The sequence below is a fragment of the Chelonoidis abingdonii genome, chromosome 2 (assembly GCF_003597395.2).
Source record: "Chelonoidis abingdonii isolate Lonesome George chromosome 2, CheloAbing_2.0, whole genome shotgun sequence".
Taxonomy (NCBI): Eukaryota; Metazoa; Chordata; order Testudines; family Testudinidae; genus Chelonoidis; species Chelonoidis abingdonii.
Window position 1 is genome coordinate 262997039 of NC_133770.1, and position 23771 is coordinate 263020809.

The 23771-nt window shown below is 40.8% G+C and overlaps 1 protein-coding gene across 1 annotated transcript in view; it reads right to left on the bottom strand.

Annotated features, from left to right (window-relative positions):
- Positions 1–1562: 1562 nt before the first annotated feature.
- The window catches only part of RNF19A (ring finger protein 19A, RBR E3 ubiquitin protein ligase), a 108039-nt gene continuing 85830 nt past the window's right edge, over positions 1563–23771 (bottom strand). Inside the window, 6 exon segments of the mRNA XM_032801541.2 lie at positions 1563–3787; positions 5470–5552; positions 5555–5609; positions 8559–8772; positions 10272–10433; positions 13396–13510. Coding sequence (XP_032657432.1) covers positions 3097–3787; positions 5470–5552; positions 5555–5609; positions 8559–8772; positions 10272–10433; positions 13396–13510 — 1320 coding nt within the window. The 3' untranslated portion in view covers positions 1563–3096.

Sequence of the window (23771 nt, forward strand, 5' to 3'; positions counted from 1 at the left end):
GCTACTGCAGGGGGGAACAAATACAATGATCGTAATGAAAAAAAATGTTTATCTGTAACCACAAACTAGTCTTCTCAGGTGAGCATAAATTTTGCAGCTGATCTAATTAGAGGTGGTGTTAATTTTTGCGCAACGTTTCAAATGTTCTAATTCAGAAACATATTCAAACATGCATAGAACAGGTATTTTAATGGCTTAACCTTTATCTACTTATAGGAAACACTGAAACAATATCCAAAAAGGGAAAAATTCCAGTGAAAGTCACTGGAACAAGAGTTCAAATAATGCCTAAAGCTTCCTAAAGGTACCATACTGAATTATTTTTTTTACTTATAAGCATCAAATAAAACGCTGATCCAGCCTATATGTGTCCCTGCTATATAATTATCAATTCTCTAATATAGTGGACACTACTAGGAATTCAGTTTCCTTCCAATACACAGCTAAACCCCAATTGTAAAACAGCTCAGAGAACATGATCGATGCGGAGTTAATCTTAGAATAAATGAAAGCCAATAACAGATTTACATTCTTTGTTAAATGCAACAAGAAACTCCTGCCTCAAAAAGATTGACTAAAGACTTCATATTTAGATGAACATCGACAGCTTCACTTCAGTCAATTTATCAGTAAATCTTGATGTTCACCAAAATAAGAAGTTATTATTCAGTACCAATGTACTTAGTTTTAAACTCACTCAAAATGAGGCAAATAAAAGCAGTAATGAAAGGAAAAGAAGAGGGACAAGACCAATAACATAGAACAGATATAGAAAAATAAAGTTAACCATTTTATTTAGTATAATCTACAAGAATAAAAGACAATTTACTTCCAATTACTTTGGTGAGAACATCATCGTTATAACTCTAACTCTTGTGGTTTGTTGTTATTACCAAAATCCCTTGAAGAAAATTACTGCTAATGTATAGTTTGGGAATGGGATGGACACATTTATTCCCTTTGTTGGATGACAATACAGTTTCAGTTTCTCACTATATCTGTATTCCAACAGACTACAGGAAAAGACCTAATGAATGTGCTCGTCAGCCAATCGGAAACCTGGTTATCCATAAACATCATCATAAGTACAGCAAACTTCAACCAACTGCTTTCTGAGTGGCTCATAGGGTTTTGTTTCAGGTGGAGGAGGAAGGAGCATGTGTTGTTGTTTAATTTTCTAAGGGAAAAATGGTAAGTGATCAGCAATCTGAATGGCTAGCTGTTGGCCCATTTGTGTATGTTGGAAAAATTGTTTGACAGGAACGTATGCTATTATATTTCTGTCCTCTGAGTAAATTCACTTTCTTGCCTACTGAAGTGGCAATGCAGGTCACTACTTTGGCAGGTAAGAAGAAGAAAAAAGCAAGGCCACCTTGCAATAGTATGAAAAAATACTTTGGGTGCCAGAAACCTTCAACTCCCATCAAAGCTATACCTAAAAAAACGAGTATGAACAAAGGCAATGGGAAAGGAGAGTGCACCACTCCTTGTAGAAAAGAGCCTCAATGAACAGTTACATTCTTATAAGGCCACTTGTGCACTAAACAAAGGACAACTAAAAAGTTATTATGTCGACATTTATTTCAGGTATGCAGTTTACACGCATATTATTGAGCAAAACTGAATTGCAAATATACAAATACCATAACAAGCATTACCAAATAACAGAACTGGCACTAGTGTTCTAAGCATGTTAATGAAGTTGGTGAGGATGTCATGGAAGAGAACTGCAGCCCATGGCATTTTTCTTTTTACCGTACCAAACTTTTGGTAGCACCATAATGGCAATACTTCCAAAGAACACAAGACAGAACATTGTTAACTGCTGTTCTGATAGCCACGATTTTTTTTTCAGTGTAATGAATTATGCAACAAAAATTGTAATAGTGCAGGCGCTTTTGCCAACTTCAGCTTGTGTTTAGTTGTGTATCTTCCATAAGCAAACAAAAAAAGAAAAGCCAGTCAGATTTGGAACCCATCTTTTGTATTTGTGCACGCTCTGCACTGTGCTTTAATTCTGTGACTGAAGATGTTTATGTGTTTTGCAAACAGATGTCATGTAAAAGTTATCCACTAAAGCCTGAGTGAGTCTTTGGTAGGCTAATACTTCATTATTATTATACACATTATCTACCACAGTCATTTTATTTTCTATGAAGTTTTCCTTTATAGTCCAAGGTGGCCAAAGAGGACATTCTGGAAAACATTACAGTAAAATCCTCAAACGACCAGGCACTTAAAACCCAGTCTATTCCAAAGGCACCAAGAATCAAAGGGGCACTGTTCTTCCATTAATGAAAGGTGACTGTATCTGCTTCTCTGCAATGTTTATAAATCAATGGATTCTTACTTTACAGTTTTTATACAGTATATGTAGCCATATCTGATGCATATATAATTGAATTACCTGGTCTGTTCTTCATAAAGAAATGTCACCTTTCTACCACATATTAAGTTCCAATTTTCTTTATTTCAGAATTATGCAAAATGCCATAACCTTGCTCAAGGTGTACAAGTATACAAGCACTTCTGAAACAGGCTGCATCCAGCTCTGAATATTTGAAATTTGTGTCCAGTTATGAGGCAAAATGGTCAGTACAAAGATTTATTACTGACAAAGATTTATTACCACTCAGGTCTCTGCGACACTCATTTCCCCTAACTAGTGTTCACCCTAGAATGGTTTCATTAGTTACTACTGCTGATCTATCACCCACTTATCCCAAGCCCCACATTTTTCAAGTGAACAGTATAGGACAGATTATTCAATTTAGCATTTAACATATTATGAACGAGCCAATTGTTTATCTGACTATACAAGTATATACTTTCAAGCAAAGTTGTGGCAACAATACAAAACAAGATCATATTGTCCTGTTGTAATGCACTTTGTTAAAGCCTTCATATACTTCATACATGTCTGTAACAAGACCCACATGAAGCATTCTGCCTTACTAGACAGGCATATATAAAATGTAATTGCATCAAAACCTTGCTTCTGCTGGCCATTTGAAACTTACAGAAGTCACATGTAGTTCAACCAGCTTTCAGACAGGGTTCTTTAGTGGTAAATCTATTTTTGCAGCACTTGTAAGTCTAAATTTCAGTCTGAATTGCAGTGTTTAATTCCACAGCATGCTGTGAAAGGTTGTTATTTGTTTCTTTCAGTGTTTCGCCAAGACCTACACCTACATTAGTTGAAGTTCCATTATTAACACATTCTTCAGCAATATAACTCAGCTGTGGAACTTCAGTGCTTGGGGCAGGTGGAGCAAGCACAGGAATTGCACTCTGGTGTGGAGAGTTTTCCAATCGGTCATTTTCTACCTCAGGGAGGACACTAACTGTAGTAAAGCGAGAATGATAATCATTGGAACCATGGCTACATGAGGTTTTCATACTTTCCATATCAGAGCAACTAAACTCAGAAAAATGACTTGAGTGGGAATCTGCTACAGATGGGATACTGTCACTTAGAGAGGGAGAGTCAAATTCACTGGAGTTTGTGCTTTGTTGCTCCAACAACTGAGCATCCATGTCCTCTCTGGTCTCATTTATCTTCATGCTACTCTTTTTTCTCAGTTTACCTTTACATTTTTTTCCTGGTGTCGTTTCTTTGGACCACTTGGTGGCACTAGATTTACATTCTGGCAAGCAGGCCGATGAACAACCAGCATTACTGCGACCTGGAGCACTGCCATCATCAACACTACTGCTTCCACTATTGTGTCTGAATTTAGCTGGCTTCGATTCAATATCAACTTGCACTTCCATACTGTTGCCTTCCCTAGAACATGAAATAAATGAATGGTCAAAGCATCCATCTTTAAGATAACTTACAAACAATTTCATCCTCAAAGCAAAACATGCCCTTGCCTGTTTTCTATGCGCATGACAAGAAATTGCAATATTCAAGGTTAAACAAATCTTTTTATACATTTTAAAGGTTTTTTTTTAAATCAAAATGAATTAAAAGGAAACAAAATTGGGATAAAACTATTTACTGTGCTACCATGACAGTATTCCCATTGGTTTGTCATGTCATTGGTTTGACATGTCAAACCAATCTGATCGCTTTCTTTGATAGGATAACGAGTCTTGTGGATAAGGGAGAAGCAGTGGATGTGGTATACCTTGACTTTAGTAAGGCATTTGATACGGTCTCGCATGATATCCTTATCGATAAGCTAGGCAAACACAATTAGATGGGGCTACGATAAGGGTGCATAACTGCTGGCAATAACCATACTCAGAGAGTAGTATTAAGGCTCCCAAAGCAATGCTGGAAAGGTAGAAACAAGTGGGTGTTCGTCAGGTCGTCTGTGTTGGGACCTGCTCATGTTCAAGTACTTCATGCAGTGATTTAGATGTGGCATAGAAAAGTACGTCTATTAAGTTGGCGGAATGAACCAAACTGGGAGGGATTGCCCAAACTGCTTTGGAGGACAGGTCAAAATTCAGAATTGATCTAGACAAATTGGAGAAATGGTCGGAAGGCTAAACTGGATGAGGTTCAATAAAGACCAAATCAAAGAGCTCCGACTTAGAAGGAAACATCAGTTTCACACATATAGAAAGGAAGAGACTGTCTAGAAAAGAATGGCAGAAAGAGATCTATGGGGTCTCAGTGGACCACAAGCTAAATGTGACCACAGTGGATCTGTTGCAAAAAAAGCAAACGTGATTCTGAGATGCATGAACTAGGTGTGTGTAAACAAGACATGAGAAGTCATTCATTCTGCTTCTACTGCTGGCGCTAGTTTAGGCCTCAACTGGAGATGTGCCCAGTCTGGCACGCATTCAAGAAAAGATGTGGAAGAAATTGGAGAGGGTCCAGAGAAGAGCAACAAGAAGATTAAAGGTCTTGAGAACATGAACCTATGAGGAGGCTGAAAGAATTGGGTTATTATTGGAAAAGAGAGAACTGAGAGGGACATGATAGCAGTTTCAGTATGCTAAAAGGGTGCATCAGAAGGAGGGAGAAAACTTGGTTCAGCGCTTAGCCCAATATAAACAAAGAACTAATTGGCTTAAACTGCAGCAAGGGAGATGAGGTTGGACATTAGAAAAAAGTTCCTAACTGCAGGGAGTTCAACACTGGAATCAAATTTGCCTAGGAGATGTGGAATCTCCAAGCCTGAGATATTAAGAGTAAGGTAGATAAATGTCATCAGGATGGCTAGACAGTATTGGTCTGCCATGAGCAGGGACTAGACTCGATGACCTCTTGAGGTCCCTTCCCAGTCTAGAATCTAGATCTATGAAACTTAGTGCACCAATTATTTATCATTAGCTTGGCAGAACAACCTGCATATGTAAATTGTGGTGTGTAGAGCATATATATGCATATCCTGAAGGTAAATCTTGGTAGGGAATGCCCTTACAAAGAAAGTCATTTGGCCTAGTACACAGGCATATCCTTTATCAACTAGATCATGAGTCTTCTCGTTTTCATATATTGTTCTTAACCTGTCAAGGGATGTATAATTCAGATGGATCCTGCCATGCTTTGTACTGGGCATTGCACTAACTGTTCCCAAGCCTAACGTGTGACAGATTCTCCACTCAGGACTGATCGTTCTTCTGCAACATCTGCTTGAACTTCCAGCCTTGGAGAGATTTTAAACAAAGAGAAGAATTTCAAAAGTTACCTTCAGTAATATTCGTCAAAAAAACAGGAGTACTTGTGGCACCATTAGAGACTAACAAATTGATTTGAGCATAAGCTTGTGGGCTGCAGCCTCTCATGCGGTGCCTAGAATGAACAATAGTGAGGGGGGAGGAACATATACATACAAGGAACATAAAAGGTGAGTTGCCCAACCAACTCTAACGAGGCAATTAATTAAGGATAACCTGTTGTCAGCAAAAATACTTTTGTAGTGATAATCAAGATAGCCCATTTAAGACAGTTTGCCAAGAAGCTCTGAGGATACTTAACATGGAGAAATAGCTTCAGTGTGTGTAATGGCTCAGCCATTCCCAGTCTCTATTTAAGCCTAAGTTGATTGTATCTAGTTTGCATATCAATTTAAGTTCAGCAGTTTCTCGTTGGAGTCTGTTTTTGAAGCTTTTCTGTTGCAAAACTGCCACCTTTAAATCTGTTACTGAATGGCCAGAGAGGTTGAAGTGTTCTCCTATTGGCTTCTGAATATTATGATTCCTGATGTCAGATTTGTGTCCATTCATAATATTATTACCATAACTGAAATATCAGGCTTAAGAGTCAGTGTCTCATCTTGTAAAGTTATCCACCATGTGATATCAAGAACAGATGATGAGTGTCTCCCCAACACTGAAAGATACCTATTTACTGAAATGGTCACTTTTCTTCTGCTCCATCAGTCACAAATGCTGTCTCTTCAATTCAGGAAAATGAGACTCATCGTAAACTAAAAATGAACTGCCTACCAAAAGAAAATGTTGCAGGCCAAGCAGGAAAACTGAGCATTATGAGAGACTTCCAGACTAAGGTACGATCCTTTTGCAGACACTTCCAACATCTAGTAACCAAGAGATAACTACCACAAATTAAGAAGTGCAAAGAACATTTCCGTCTGCCAAAATCTAACTTCAGGCCATTACATTTCCCATGTTCCTCCTGCAATAGTAGAATATATTGCCAATCAAGGAATGCTTTCTGTGATAGTGATATTATGTATGAACCATTGGATGACAATTACAGAAACCAGACCACCCAAATTCAGGTGTGAGCAGGTATGTAAAGAAAAAAAAAATCAGTTTAAAATACAATTGAGATTTTAACTATTGTCTACCCATAAATTCTGACAATGAACTGGAAGCAGAGAGAGATTTGTTATTTTTTCTTTTTAAAAAGCACTTCTCTTCCCTGTAACGGAAAAGATCATTGTACAAGGCCAAGTACCTCTGCTTGAAACCTTTTCTCTCTAGAATATATACAGTGTCAAAACATAGATTTCTATCCTGTCCTTACCAATTCAACATATCCTGAATATCTGAATTGTTTAAACCAAAAAATGGTTTTAAAGAAACAAGGTGAGCTCCACCCGCACTGCTAGGTTTTGACAATTCTCCCAAGAGACGTTCTACTGTCTCTGGGGCGGAGAATGGAGCATGGCCAACAAAGCAGCTAAGTGCTTCAGATTACTCAGAAGTGATTCCTCTGGAGTTAAATAGTGGCATTTTGGGCCTCAGATGAAGTCTTCAGAGTCCTTCTTGGCAAAAGGAAGGTAACTGTGATGTGAGGATATAATGGTAAGGGCATCTGGGATCTGGTATGAAGGTGAAACAGCCAACGATTATGTAATAGCACCACATTGTTATCAGTAAAAGAAAAGTTTTTGTTTTCTTATACAGACATATGGAGATTATGTGAAGGTAAAGTGGGTGCTATAAGATCATTAATGCTACATAGTTGGGGTGATTATAGTACTTATAAATGGCAAAGCTCTGACCTTTATATCTGGAGTCTGGGAAACTTTCTATTGACTTTGGTGTGTGTAAATATGGCCCATAACGAACAATAATTAGATTAAACGTTAAGAATTTGTTTTATAACCTGGGTTACAAACAACTAGATTGCCGGAAGATAATACTGCATCTTGGATTGCTTCAGCATATGGAATTTATCTTCCTGTGTGAGGCAAAAATTTCACAATCCACTTGTAATTTCAGAACCCAAGAGGGTAAGCTACATAACACAGAAGTTCACTATAGCTGCCATTTCCACATTCAGTCCTGTCAGAAAAATCTTCTCAATCTCACCCTTTCATTCACACACTAAAACTAGTTTGACTTAAAACAAGGTGTTGGTGTCATTTACTCCTTACTGAAGTCTACTGTTCAGTTTTTCTGCCTTTTTTAAAAAGAGACTTAATTCTGAAGAGTAGGTGGCAGGCATCTTCAGTACTGCTGTTCATTAATGCTTTGTTAAGCAGTGATAGCTCTGACTATAGATTGTCTGCAGCATGGATATTATAAAAATCCCTCTGATTCCGCTGAGACTTTGCATATTAACATTTAAGTGATTAAGTGAACAAAGTGCTAATGCAAAATATTCTTGCTATATAAAATATTGGTAAAATAAATTGCATCACAGTGCTCGTTATTCATTAGTGTACAGTGTCCCACGACGTGCTATGTACTTCACAGAAAACAGGAGTAGTTTCTGGGCCCCAGAGCACTTACAATGAGGTGAGGAAAAATACAACTGTGCAGTTACTCAGTTTAGACACGTGCACATTATTCTTATTTTGAATGGATACTTAAAATACTCATCAGCATCTGTCTCATTTTATGATAAGTTTTTCATTGAGTATTTTAAATGTGGGTTAGTGCAAACAATTATAGTCAGTGCACTCACCTGTCAAGGAACAGACATATTAACGATATTCAAAATTGTGACATCATGGTTACAGATAGATTATGAGAAACTACAATTAATTAACTTTACTCCAGCTTATTTTAAACATGAAATTATTTGAATATCAAGACGAGTCACACTCCTCCCCCTCCCCCACATACTCTTCCCTCAGATTTAAAGCTAGATACAGAACAGCAGAAAGCGTGCGTCTTACCTGTTAAAACAGCTGACCATTGCACTTCCTGACAGACTCCCTGTTATACTAGCTCCAGCTAGTGCCATGGTGCTAGCAGTTTCACTCAGGTTGTCCCGAATGGCTCCTATTCTATCCATGTGGCTACCACTTGCACTCAGGCTTCCAGTCAATCCTCCAACACTTCCTTCTCCTATACTAGGGTTATGACGTGCCTCTGCTACTGAAGTGGTATCTACATAAAAATGTAACAGAGTTAAAACTTTCTATTTCCTTTGAATTTCAAGCCTGTCTTAAATGTGGATAAGAAAACTGCTTCTGGAATAACATCAGAAGGAACCAGAGAAAGAATCTAGACAATTTGTGAAAACACACACTATTTACTATGTGAAGATTACAGTACAAAGTAAAACAGGCTCTCAGTTGGGACTGCCAGAGTGGCTGTGGCTGAAACCACACATTTATTTGATAATTTGCTGAAAGGATTTAAAATACCTGATGCTACATAGGAATGGTAACCCGAAGCCACCTTACATGTAGGAACTCTCAGCAGGGCGGCTTGCTGTTTGATTAAAAAACAGGTTTATAAAATTCCAGAAAGCAGCAGAACGACATCTGATAGGATCTGTTTTTCCCTATTAGGCTATGTCTACATTTAGACCTTACAGCAGTACAGCTGTACCTCTGTAAGGTTTCCCATGTAGCTGCTCTTTGATGGCATAATTAAACTACCCTCAACGAGCAGCATTAGCTATGTTGGCAGAAAAGCCTCTCCTGCTGACATAGCGCTGTGCACACCAGCACTTTTGTCAGTGAAATTGATGTTGGTTGGGGTGTGTTTTTTCACACCCCTGACCGACAAAAGTTTAACTGACAAAAGAGATAGTACAGACAAAGCCTTAGAGATGAAGAGATGAAAACTGACTGCATCCATGAAGTAAATCATCTTATCTCACTCCTTTCAGCCTGGGAGAGGACATACCCAAAAGTCAGCACTTGATTAGAACAAGTGAGAAGAGCTTTTTGTATCACTTCTTTGAATTTACAGTATGGGAACTAACTCTTCGAGAAGGGACACAAGCCTTTGTTCTCTCTCAACTGGGTCTAACACAAGGTACGGACTTGTGTCCAGTGATTACCAAGAGGTTCCATTCAAGTGTCCACTCACACAGATCAATGATCAGGGCCTAAGAAAATAAAATGTGCTTGTTTTGACTAGAACGCTCACTGTTAAATTGTTATTTCTGAGGGAACGGATGGTACAAAGGGAATGGTAATGCAATAGAATGTTTTTCACCTCTAAGTCACCCATTTGCATTCAGCTTATATCAAGAGTGAGAAAGCGGTGACCCTCTGATGGCTCTTTGGTGATCTTTTTCACTTAATGCACTATTAGAAGGCATTCAGGTATTACAGTTATGAGGGTTGTTTAACACCTATATAGAACAGAACATAAGACATAAGTGTAGTGGACTCAGTCCACGTGTCAGCAGGCAGGCAACTGTATTACAAAAAACTCCATGGCATGGAAACAACTACCCTCATTGCTGGAGATGGGTCCTTTAATATGCAGTTTGGGCACACAGGTAAGGCAGCATGAGGCAACTTGCATTGTTGTTACCTGCACCGTAGCTCTTCTGCAAAGAAAGATCTTCAGTGTCCTAGGCTTTCGAATGTGGCAACTATTACATAACACTACATTTACAGAAAAAATAAAATACTGAATTCTCTTACCTACTGCTGCATTTGTTCCACCAACATTTATATCATTCTCATCATCAAATTCTATCCTGACACCCTTTCCATTGCCTGCAGACACCCCACAGCCTCCACTGCGACAGAGGGAGATAGGAACAACTCCATACACATATGCCAACATAATAGGAACACCAATACCTACAAAGGAAAATATAAAGTTTTTCATTCAATATTATTTGCTTCAGCATCTTTTATAAAATTATTCCAGGTTTTGTAACTATATTATTTAATAATACACAGTTATAATAAATCTATAGCAGAGGAGAAAGAAATTAAGAAAACATTTGGTTTTCAGGTGAGATTTGAGAACAGATGGCAAATCACTAAGGTGGAGTGAAACTGGAAAACTGTTCCAGACAGCAAAAGAGGAGGGAACTGGAATGGTGTCAACCCATATGCCCTATTATAGCCTCGGCTGCAAGCACAAGGGGGACACATGGCATGCATGTGGATCAGTAGGCACTGCTATGAAAACCTTCTGACTCTAGCGCGTGGCATGCATGCGCACTGCCCATTTGGGATCACCATGCAAAAAGGTTCTCCTACCAACAATGGGAGACCAAGACAAGTATAGTACTGGACGAGTAGACATATATATATTTGTAGTGGGCATAGTGTATTACATTTATTGGATTTAATAAGCTTTGCCAAAAAGTATTAAAACTTTTCTGACATGAAAGCATGGAACTATTTCAAAAATCTTTAAAACCGAAAATGCCTACTACTGCCAGTGTAATTAAAAGCTCGATCCTGCTCCTACTGAAGACAGAGAAAGCTTTGCTGCTGACTTCAGTGGAGGTAAGATCAGCCATTAAGAAAGTGTCATTGTGAGGTTTATGTATCTTAGTTTACAAATGAAAAGAGAAAACAGATGAGCAAAGCCAGTGAAAAGTGTAGTAAAAAGGCAGTCTGGGCTAGGCTGCACTCACACACACACAGCATCATTCCCCATGCACTGTGGGAGCTAATCATTTGCCCCAGGCTCTCTAACACTATGCGCTAGACTGTTCTTCTGCTTTGCTGATGGAAGCCTGTGAAGTTGTAATAAAATGTCAGGCTGTGCCAGGCCAAACTGACCCAAATGGAGCAAACCAGCTGCAATACAGATTCAGTTCAGAGGCTCTTCAGTCTGCCCTAAAAGCAAGGTCAATAGGTTCCAATTACCTGGTGCAGCAGGCCCTAAGAGGCAACCAAAAGTAAAAGGAGTGGGGAAAAAACCTGCACTTACCTCTGTGAAGGAGTTATAAAGAGCTGTAACGCATGAGTGAAGCCCAGGTCAATGGATGCCCATGTAAAAAAAAAACCAAAACATTTTTTCCCCCTCCTAACTGCTAGCCCTGCAAACCTGTGTTGGGATCTGAGACACACATGGTTCTTTTTTCCCCTTTACAGCCAAAGGTACCACTGACTGTATTAATTATGATTATTAATGTTTATTACAGTAGTGCCTAAGGGCCAATCAAGACTGGGGCCCCACTGCGCTAGGCACTGCACAAAACACAATAGATAGTCCTTGTCCTGAAGAGTTTACAATCTAAACAGACAAGATACGTACAGGATAGGGGGAAAGGGTAGAACATACAAACAGAGTGAATGTGATGTCAGCAAACAGCATTCCATGATATTTTTTGTTTTGTTTCGTTTTGTTTTGTTTGTTGGGTGGGTTTACTTAGGGGCATAGGCTAGATGGAAAGAAAAGGGAAGGGAAGGGAAGTGAAATGGACAGAGCGAGGGAGAAGACGGTAAGAGGACAGGTATGGAGTGAGGCTGGGATGAAGAGACTGTGGCAGACGTAGGGGGAGGGCTGGAGTAGAAAGCCTATCAGCAAAAGGCAGAGGAAGTCCATACAGAACTGACCAGAGACTGTTCTGTCCAGAGGTTCCTGCTTTGGCTGCTTCTGCTCCTACTGGCTGGTGTATCCAGCTGGCTCCTCTCTGCACTTTTCCCTCCCTCAGACTGTGGGGTGGGAGAGTAATAAGGCAGCAGCCAGGTCCCAGCACCCACAGAACGTAAGGGGTGTCTGTCCTACACAGCTCTGGGTCAGGAATGTATTGAAGGTGGCACCCGCTGCAACCCTACTGTTCTTCAATGCAAACCTCAGTGATGCCTACAGAAAGGATGTGAGAGAAGGAAAGAACCCAGTTTGTCTCCCAAAGACCAAATTTGAGCTTGCAGTGTCAGATATTAAAGAATTATTTTAAAAATTTAAACATTTTCAAAATTCCAAATTGAGCAAATTTGCTCTGGAATCACTGACACACATAAGAACCCCATGGTGCCATTTTTAGAGTACCTCTTTAAAACAGTTTTAAATTACCTTATATACTCGTTCATTAGCCCATTCGTTTATAACCTGACCCCCCCCAAGATGGATAGGTAAAAATAGCAATAATATGAGCCTTTCATAAGCTAACCCTATATTTCAGGGGTTGGCAAACTTTGGCTCCTGGCCCGTTAGGGTAAGCCACTAGCAGGCCTGGACATTTTGCTTACCTGGAGTGTCTGCAGGCATGGAGCCCCTCAGCTCCCTGTGGCCATGGTTCGCAACTCCCATTGGATGGGAACGGCGAACCACAGCCACAAGGAGCTGAGGGGCTCCATGCCTGCAGACACTCCAGGTATACAAAATGACAATGTATTAGATATTCAATTCAATGATTCCATAGAGTTTAAAAATCATCAAATTTTGGTGTAGACCTGTTTATAAGCTAAGCCCTGCTCTTTGATGCATCATTTTTTTACAAAAAATATTCGGCTTATGAACGAGTATATACGGTATATTTTCTTTTTAAAGAAAAATGTGATGGTGAAAAACTGAAAATAGCTTCAATATGAAAATAATAAGATTAAAGAAGTGTTTTACAATTTTTCATTTAGATGCAGCATCTCTAAAGTCCAGACACTAAATTGCACTGGAGCAGAGATCACGGTGTAATCTGGGGCAAGTCACAACTTTTTTATCCCTCCATTTCCCCATTTGTAAAAATGGAGCTAATACCTCCTAATTCACTGAGTGTAATTTGTTAATGAGCGTCTATAAAGTCTTCTCAAATGCTTGGTTGCAAGGTACTACTCTCATGCAGTGGTGGTATTTACTTACCCACAGTTACTGCAGCTACAACTGGAGAAACTATTACAGACAAGGTTACACCACCTGCAATAGCTAAGTTTCGTTTGTGTTTTGAAATGTCTTTGCCTTCATATCGATTGTGAATCTTGAGGGAAGAAGAAAGAAGAGGGTTTCAGGATACATTGCACATAACAATGTAAATAGTCTTGGCTCTGTTCTGCTATGCAGTCTGCTGTGTGCTCTCAGCTAGAGACTATACATTATTAATTTAAATCCTCATATACTCCTTAAAAAGTTAGCCTCTCAAAGAGGGACATTAAATAATACATCTTTCTTAGTGATTTTACATAATTTATACATTTTAAAAAAAGCAAGCATAAGTATTAGAAGGTCCTATAATCCCCATGTGTGACATTCCACAGAGTACAATGCAGACGGATTAACAGCTGTGTCCACTCAAGTCTCCAACCTGGGGTGCCTTTTACACTGCTTCCCTGTGAGAGCAACCATTTCTGGCCTGCCCACACACAGCTTCTAGCCTGTAAATCACTCCCAGCTATACTCTATAAGTTAGCCACCAATGAATTACGCAGCAGCAACACTAGCAAACTCCCAGTCCCACACTTTCCCCGCCAAATGTGCGTCTGGTATTGCCAAACACCCTCCTGGACAATACAAGCTCGTATAAACCCCATCATTTTATTAATAGAAAATATGCACCAATCTTGTTATCCGTTCTGAAGTTTCCCAAACTCTTCAGTTCAAATCAACACTGGTTTAGATAAAACAATGAAAAAAGTTTATTAACTACAGAAAGATTTTAAGTGATTACAAGTAATGAGGCATAAAAGTCAGAATTGGTTACACTGAAATAAAAAAGGTAAAATGCAACTAATACCTTACTTAACAAGCAAAGTGAATTCAAAGCAAAGGTCTCTCACCACATCCTAGCAGTCTTACTGGCTGAATCTTTCAGACAAAATTCCATGCTCCCCAAGTCCAATGACATTTCCTTTATCTTTCAAGCGCTGTCGATGCCATGAGTAGAGATGAAGGGAGAAATTATTTGGGGCTTCTGTTCCCCATTCTTGATACATTGTTTAGAAAATCATCATCTCCAGCTTAGGTTCAGGAGACAGAAATTCCATGGGGTGGGAACTTCCAGATGTTTGGGTTTTTTTTTGCCAAGATGTAAATTCCTTGGCCACACATTTTTCCTGCCAAAAAAATAGCCTCTTATCCTTTATGGGGGAGGGATAACTCAGTGGTTTGAGCATTAGCCTGCTAAACCCAGGGTTGCGAGTTCAATCCTTGAGGAGGCCACTTTGGGGCCACTTAGGGACCCAAAATCAGTACCTGGTCCTGATAGTGAAGGCAGGGGGCTGGACTCAATGACCTTTCAGGGTCCCTTCCAGTTCTATGAAATAGGTATATCTCCATATATTATTATTTATATTATAGGTGATCGTCTCTTTGATTTTGTTGATATCTGGCTGAGGCATCAGTTTGCCTTTTGTTTTTGAGGAACTGGTTTGTGCTGGCTTCTCTAAACTTGGAATATGTCTCAGCAACTTCACACAGTAGAATCTTCTAACTTTACATACAATTTTGCCACACATATTTTACAAGGACACTAATGATCAGCAAATTATGAGTGTTCAAATGATCTCTCAAGGCATACTTTGAACAAAATTTATCATAGTTTTATAGAAGGAGTGAACATACGGGTACAGACTGTCACATCCCCCTCCTTACAAAGCTGCAGGAGGGTTAGCCACTGGATGACCCATGGGCAGTAGGTCAGGGCCCTCTTCCCCGGACAGGGCATCTATCACCATATTTTCTTTTCGGTTTATCTGCACAATTTCCATATCAAACTCTTACAGTATGAGGCTCCAGTGTAGAAGTTTGGAATTTGAGGTTTTAGTTCTGTTTAGCCAGATCAATAGTGAACGATCTCTTAAGACTTGAACTTTCTGCTCAAAAGGTAGGGCTTCAGTTGCTTAACTGCCCACACCATAGCATAGCATTCCTTTTCTGTGACAGAATAGTTGGGGTCAACTTTTTACTTAAGGTGGCAATTGGGGGCTTCTTGTTTTTCTCCTGTTTGCAGTAGCATTGCACCCAGACCAATGTCTGATGCATCTGTACAGTCTGATGCGTCCGTACACAGTTAAAACATTTTGTCACAATTAGGGCTTGCTGGGACAGGTTCTGCAGACAAGATTTTCTTACTTTTTCAGGCATGCTTTTATCCCAAATGACTCTATTTAGCCGGGTCTTAGGACTTGGACTTAGGAGTGGGCGCTTGCTGGCCATGCCACTCCCTCTCATTCACCAACTGTACCACCAGAGAACAAGGGTGAGGGTGAACATAGAGATACTCTTATCCCTTGGATGGTACCATATATTTCCTCTCCACCACTCTAGCAGTAGGAAGAACAGATACTGGGGACTGCCAGATCATATTGGCATTGGACTGGATGGTCCTAATGAAAGGCAGGGCGACACGTGTGGGTGCATCCGCTGATAAAATGTCAACCACAGGATCCTCCACTTCTGCCACCTCCTCCACCTGCAGGTTTATATTCTGTGCCACCCTGTGCAGGAGATCTTGGTTAGCCCGAAGATCTATCGGCGGGGGTCCAGAAGAGGATGTGCCTGCTGCTGCCTCATCAGGTAAGGAGGAAGAGGAAAGCCCAGGGACCAGTGGATCCTGGGGAAGTTCGGGCTGTGGAGGGTCCTGGTGATCGAGGTCCTGGGTCTGGACTGGCAGAATAACAGCCGCATCTGAATCTAGTGGCGGAGGGTGGCTCACAGTGACCTCAGGCATCCGATGGTCGGAATGAGCTGACCGAGAGGCGCCTGAGGGGGCACCTGGAGCTTGATGGTATGTCCAAGGTGTCCAGAAGGACCATTGTGGTGGTCTCTGATCAAGGTCTTGACCTTCATATTGGCCTTGACTAGCACCCTCTACGTCATGGCCCTGGGTGTGGTAGTTGCTCCTCGCCTGGGACAAAGACGAACTGTGTCTTGAAGGCCAAGGAGGGGCCAAATGCCCACGTGACTCTGCACTGTCCTGTGCTGTCAGCTCACGGGTTGGGGCTGGAGACCAGTGCCGGGATCTTCAGTGGTACCGCAATCGAGATCGGGACCGATGGTCGTAACGGTACCCGGAGGCCGACTTAGATCTCGACGAGGATCTGCAGCGGCGGGATCGGCTGCGAGGTGACCGGTGCTGGGATCGGTGCCAGGACCCGGATCTGTACCAACTGTACTGGGAGGGCGTGCGTGAAGTGAAATGGCGCCGTGAGAACGACCAGCGCCGCGATGGAGAGCAGTGCTGGGACCAGGACCGTCGGCAGGATCGGGATCACAATCTGAACCAGGATTGAGATTGGTGCTTATGTGGAGCTGGAATCGACGGTACCGAAGTCTGCGGCACCGGAGCTGCCATCCCAGCAGGACAGTCCAGTCTGGGCTGTTGCTCCAATGGGGCATGGGCAGTGCCGGAGCAGCATGGGGTTTATGCTGCTTCTTAGGCCGTGCAGACAGCAAACGATGCCGCGACTGTACCGGGGCCGGAGACGGCTGGTGCCGGGGCTCTTTGCCGGTGCCGGATTGCTCTGGTGCCAGAGGAGCGCTTCGGACTGAAGGCGTCTGTTCTGTGCGCGGTACCGAAGGCGCCGGGCTAAGTGCCACTTCAATTAGGAGCTGTTTTAAATGAAAGTCCCACTCCCTCTTTGTTTGAGGCTTAAAAGCCTTGCAAATGCGGCGCTTGTCAGGCTGATGGGATTCCCCCAGGGACTTCATACAGGAGTCGTGGGGATCTCCTGTTGGCATCGGCTTGAGACACGCCAAGCAAGGTTTGAAGCCCGGTGACCTGGCCATGGGCCCTGTTACCGGTGCAGAGGGAAGGGGATGAACCCCGATCCTTCCAAGTACTATCTACACTATATATACACACAATTCTCTATTAACTAAGTATAACTACAAAAACTACTGAACTATTCATACCCAAACACTATCTACAGAAGAACGAGTAATGCTAGGGAGGTGGAGATCAGCTATGCTGCGCTCCACAGTTTCAACGACTGTCACGGGCGCTAAGAAGGAACTGAGGGGGCGATGGGTCGGCAGGAGCATATATTTGGCGCCATAACGGCGCCACTACAGGGGGCGCCTCAGCCAACCCACCGAGTGTTGCTAGGGTAACAATCTTCTGACAAACGTGCATGCGGCACACACACACCTAATTGGAATCGATATGAGAAAGCACTCGAAGAAGAAAGATTGTTTTTTTTTTTCGGGGTACAGGCCAATTTAAAATGGCTTCAACTTTCAAAGAATATGGGGATATTTGACACTCCCCCTCACTCTCCCACAACCCAGTTTCCTAAACAAAGGACGCTGGCTGCTTGAATTTTACATTGGAGGCTTTCATGGTTAGGCCTGCTTCCTCGAGTTTTGACAGCTCAATTCCCAAGTGTTCTTTTTGATCACCCCAAGTGTCACTAAACACTGCAATGTCATCCACATATGCTCTTGCAAAGTTCTGTAAATCATTTAACACTTCGTGGACCAGCCTCCAGAACATGGCCCCAGCATTAATTAAACCAAACAGTAACACTGAGAATTCAGAGTCTATATCAGTGATGAAAGCAAGCTTTTTCTGTGCATCCTCATCCAAAGGGATATTCACTATGACTCATGCCAATACTCCTTTTAAGATTTCTAAATTTCACCCTATACACTTCAGGGGTGATTTGAGACCTTTGTAAAACAGATTCCTTAAATTAAGGATACATCACAGCTTCCTGAACTGGCAATTCATTAAATACATTCAAAAATTTACCAGACAGTTATGCAACCAGTGTGGGGATTTTCTTGTCCTCAAGAATCTTATGAATTTCACATAGATTTTCAAAAGTAGTGAAGTATTTGTCAGTGCAGTCTGTCTTTCTGTATGTAGGACACAGCCGGTCCCAGGCATGGATTCCTCGAGTTATGGGAGATGTTGGTGACTCTGGGATCTTCCCACGCTTTTCTATCAGCTCCAGATTATACTTCCTCTCCTTCTCCTCAGCTTCTTGTCTCAGCTCTCTGGCTTGCTTATGGGGTTCAGCTTCCTGTTCCTTCAGCTCCATGGCTCTTCTATGGGTGGCTTCTTCAGCTTCCCATGCAGCAGGTGCTTCTTTCAGTCTCATCTCTGCTTTCCACATTTGGAACTACGTTCTCTCTCTTCTTCTGCTGCCTCCACTCTGGCCAGCTTCAACTTTGTAATTGTTTCACTTTTGCACATTTTTATACTTCACTATTTCCATTTCCCTTACCTGAAATAAAGAAACAGAAAACAACAAACTATCCCTCCTTGAACTGTCTCCAACCACCACACTTGAGACTAATTTAAAATTGCTGTACCCATGCTTAAAATGTAAACTTCACTCAAAACAACAAGCTGTGCATATACTCTGCTCCTTGCTGCGCCACTGAGGCATCCCCAAGGTACAGTCTGGACTGATAAGACAGCTGTGTCCCCTCAATTCTCCAACCTGGGGTGCCTTTTACATTGCTTCGCTGTGAGAGCCACTACTCTTGGTTTGCCCACACACAACCACTAGCATGTAAATCACTCCCAGCTATACTGTATGAGTGCTATAACCAGCCATTCATCAATTATACTACATGGCAACACAGCAAACTCCTGTCCCAGACTCCCCCCCACCAGAAATGTGTGTCTTCTACAGCGCAGCACCCTTCTGGACAACACAAGCTCACATAAAGTCCCTCATTTCATTAATAGAAAATTATTACAGCTGTCTAGCAATTAAAATAATTAATTGCAATTAATTGCGTTGTTAAACAATAAATACCATTTATTTAAATATTTTTGGATGTTTTCTTCATTTTCATATACATTGATTTCAATTACACAGAATACAAAGTGTACAGCATTCACTTTATTTTTATACAAATATTTACACTGTAAAAAAACAAAAGAAATAGTATTTCAATTCACTTAAGTACTGTAGTGCAATCTGTTTATCATGAAAGTTGAATTTACAAATGTAGAATTATGTACAAAAACACCTTCATTCAAAAATAAAACAAATGTAAAACTTTAGAGTCTACAAGTCCACTCAGTCCTATTTCTTGTTCAGCCAATCACTCAGACAAACAAGTTTGTTTACATTTGCAGGAGATAATATTGCCTGCTTCTTGTTTGCAACGTCACTTGAAAGTGAGAACATGCATTCGCATGGCACTGTTGTAGCTGGCATCTCAAGATATTTACATGCCAGATGCGGTAAAGATTCATATGTACCCTCACGCTTCAACCACCATTCCAAAGGATGTGTCCTTGCTGATAAAGGGTTCTCCTAAGGATCCAAAGCAGTGCAGATCCACAGATATTCATTTTCCTCATCCAAGTGAGATACCACAAATAGAAGGTTGATTTTCTTTTTTGGTGATTCAGGTTCTGTAGTTTCTGCATCGGAGTGTTGTCCTTATAAGGCTTCTGAAAGCATGCTCCACACCTCCTCCCTCTCAGATTTTGGAAGGCGCTTCAGATTCTTAAACTTTGGGTCTAGTGTTGTAGCTATCTTTAGAAATCTCACATTGGTACTTCCTTTGCTTTTTGTCAAATCTGCAGTGAAAGTGTCCTTAAAATGAACAACATGCACTGGGTCATCATCCGAGACTGCTAAAACATTAAGTAAATGGCAGAATACGGGTAAAACAGATCAGAAGACAAACAATTCTCCCCCTGAATTCAGTTACAAATTTAATTAATGCATTACTTTAACAAGCATCATCAGCATAGAAGCATGTCTTCTGGAATGGTGGCCGAAGCATGAAGGGGCATATGAATCTTTAGCATACCCGCTATGTAAAGACCTTGCAATGCCAGCTACAAAAGTGCCATGCAAACGTCTGTTCTTACTGTCAGGTGACAAAGGAAATAAGAAGCGAGCAGCATTACTGCCTGTAAATGTAAACAAACGTGTTTGTCTCAGTGATTGGCTGAACAAGAAGTAGGACTGAGTGGACTTGTAGGCGCTAAAGTTTTACGTTATTTTGTTTTTGAGTGCAGTTATGTAACAAAACAATCTACATTTGCAAGTTGCACTTTCACAGTAGAGATTCCACTACAGTACTTGTATGAGCTGAACTGAAAAATACTATTTATTTTATTTATCGTTTTTACATACAAATATTTGTAACAAAAAATGATTATATAAAGGGAGCACTATACACTTTGTATTCGGTGCTGTAAATAAAATCAATATATTTGAAAATGTAGAAAAACATCCACAAATATTTAATAAATTTCAGCTGGTATTCTATTGTTTAACAGTACGATTAAAACTGTGATTAATTTTTTTAAATTGTCATTAATTTTTTGAGTTAATCATGTGAGTTAATTGCGATTAATCGACAGCGCTAAAATTTATATGCACAAATCTTGTTATCCCAAATGAAGTTTCTCTATCACTTCAATCCAAACACACACTAGTTTAGATAAAATAAAACAAATTTATTAACTACAGAAAGGTAGATTTTAAGTGATTAAAAGAAATCAGGCATAAAAGTCAGAATTGGTTATAATGAAATAAAAAGTAAAAAAACACAACTAATACCTAACTTAACAAACTAAGTGAATTCAAAGCAAAAGGTCTCTTCTTACCACATGTTACAGGAGTCTTACTGGCTGAATCTTTCAGCCAGGATCCCTCCCCAGTCCAATGATGTTTACTTTGTCCTTCAAGTGTTGTTGATACCACAAGTAGAGATGAAAGGAGAGATGATTTGGGGCTCCTGTTCCCCATTCTTCATATTTTTCACAGAAAATCATCTCCAGGTGAGGTTTCTGAGACAAAGTCCACAGGACAGAAACTTCCAGCTTTTTTTCCAGCCAACATGTAAAATCCTTGCTTACACCCTTTTTCCTGCCAAAGAATGGCCCCTTGATCAGGTGATACTCCATTTGATTTTGCTGGTACGTGGCTGAGGCATCAGTTTGCCATTTGTCTTTGAGGAACATGTTTACAGAAGCAGGCACAAACTGGTAATATGCCTCAGTAATGTCATACAGTAGAATTTTATAACTTTACATACAATGCTGCTACACATTTTACCACGACAGTAGTGGTCAGCAAATGATGAGTTTTTCAATGGTATCTCACAAGGCATTCTTTGTATAAAATTATCATAGTCTTGTAAGAGGGGTGAACAGTCTGCTACACCATATATGCTTTGCCTTTAACATATATTATTTTTGTAGCTGCAATCAACTTAAAAAGGGAGGGATAAATCATTGTTTCTTTCTTTCAATCAACTTTATTAAATATTAAGCAATGACAATATCTTAAGTTAATAACTTGTTTTTCCATATAGTTCTAATAAAGTGGGACATGAGAAAGCGTTTCAGCAGCATAGCCTTTACCAGGGTTCGACTGAGGAGGAGAAGGACAGAAATGTTTCCAGTGCCCTTTCCCCCACTCGAGATGAACTTGAGGGCAGGGGTATTTCAGCCCCTCCATGTGTCTTACTGCTCTTACCTATGATGGGTTTTGCAGGGCAAAACCCCTTAACTATAGCCTGCTCTATAGGACTTCAGAAATTTGCCAGGCCAAACTGCTTGTTTGCAGCAAATCTTATATGAATTTGCAAAGTCTTGGTGACCACTGTTCCACAATACTTAGCTAGCAAATCATCTCCATAGCTTTTATGGTCAGGAATTAGACTTGGACTCAGGCTATGTCTACATTACAGCACTTTGGTGCAGCTGCTCCGCTGTAGCACTTGTGGTGGAGATGCTCTAAGATGACAGGAAAGAGTTCTCCCTTTGGCTTAACTCCTGCCTCCACTAGAGACAGTAGTTATGTCAGTGGGAGACGCTCTTTCACTGAAATAATGCTGTCCACACCAGTACTTAGATTGGTATAACTTACATTGCTCTGAAGTGTAAATTACTCACATCTCTGAGCGAAGTAAGTTAGATTGAAGTAACCTGTAGTCTAGACAAGGTCATAGACTTTAAGGTCAGAAGGGACCAATGTGATCGTCTAGTCTGACCTGCTGCACCTCACAGGCCAAAAGACCCCACGCACCCACTCCTGTGATAGACCCATAACCTTTGGTCAATTACTGAAGCCCTCAAATAATGATTTGAGGACTTCAAGTTACAGACAATCCACTATTTACACTAGTGACCCTACTCCATGCTGCAGAGGAAGGTGAACACCTCCCAGAGTCTCTGCCAATCTGACTCAGGAGAAAATTTCTTCCCGACCCCAAATATGGAGATCAGTTGGCCCCTGTACATGCGGGCAAGACCCAGCAGCCAGATACTTGGGAAAGAATTCTCTGTAGTAACTCAGAGCCCTCCCCGTCCAGTGTCCCATCACTGGCTGTTGGAAATATTTGCTGCTAGAAGTCTCAGATCAGCTACATGCCATTCTAGGGAGTCCCATCATACCATGTCCTCAATAAACTTATCGAGCTCAGTCTTGAAGCCAGTTAGGTATTTTGCTTCCACTGCTCCCCTCAGAACGCTGTTCCAGAACTTCACTCCTCTGATAGTTAGAAACCTTCATCTAATTTGAAGCTAAAACATGTTGATCGCCAGTTTATATCCATTTGTTCTTGTGCCCACATTGATGCTTAATTTAAATAACTCCTCTTCCCTCCTGGGTATTTATCCTTCTGATGTATTTTTAGAGAGCAACCATATCTCCTAAAGCCTTCTTTTGGTTAGGCTAAACAAGCCAAGCTCTTAGAACATAAGAACATAAGAACGGCCATACCGGGTCAGACCAAAGGTCCATCTAGCCCAATATCTGTCTACCAACAGTGGCCAATGCCAGGTGCCCCAGAGAAAGTGAACCTAACAGGCAATGATCAAGTGATCTCTCTCCTGCCATCCATCTCCTTCTCTGACAAACAAAGGCTAGGGACACCATTCCTTACCCATCCTGGCTAATAGCCATTTATGGACTTAACCACCATGAATTTATCCAGTTCTCTTTTAAATGTTTGAAGTTTCTTCTCATAAGGTAGGCTTTCCATTCCTCAGATCATCCTAGTAGCCCTTCTTTACACCTGTTCCAATTTGAATTCATCTTTCTTAAACATGGGGGAGACAGTTTTCCAGATGAGGGCTCACTAGTCCTTTGTATAATGATACTAACACTTCCCTGTCTCTCTTGGAAATGAGCCATCCCTTTTTTCACATTACTCTTCAGGTTAGGCTGTGATGTAAAGGGACAATACTTCTATACCTCACAGGGCTGTTGTGAAGGTCAATTCATTTATATATGTGTGGTGCTTAGGTGATATGGGTTTACAAGAACACAGAGATAGAGGGAAGAGCTATTAGTAATTTGTTTGGAAATTCAGCA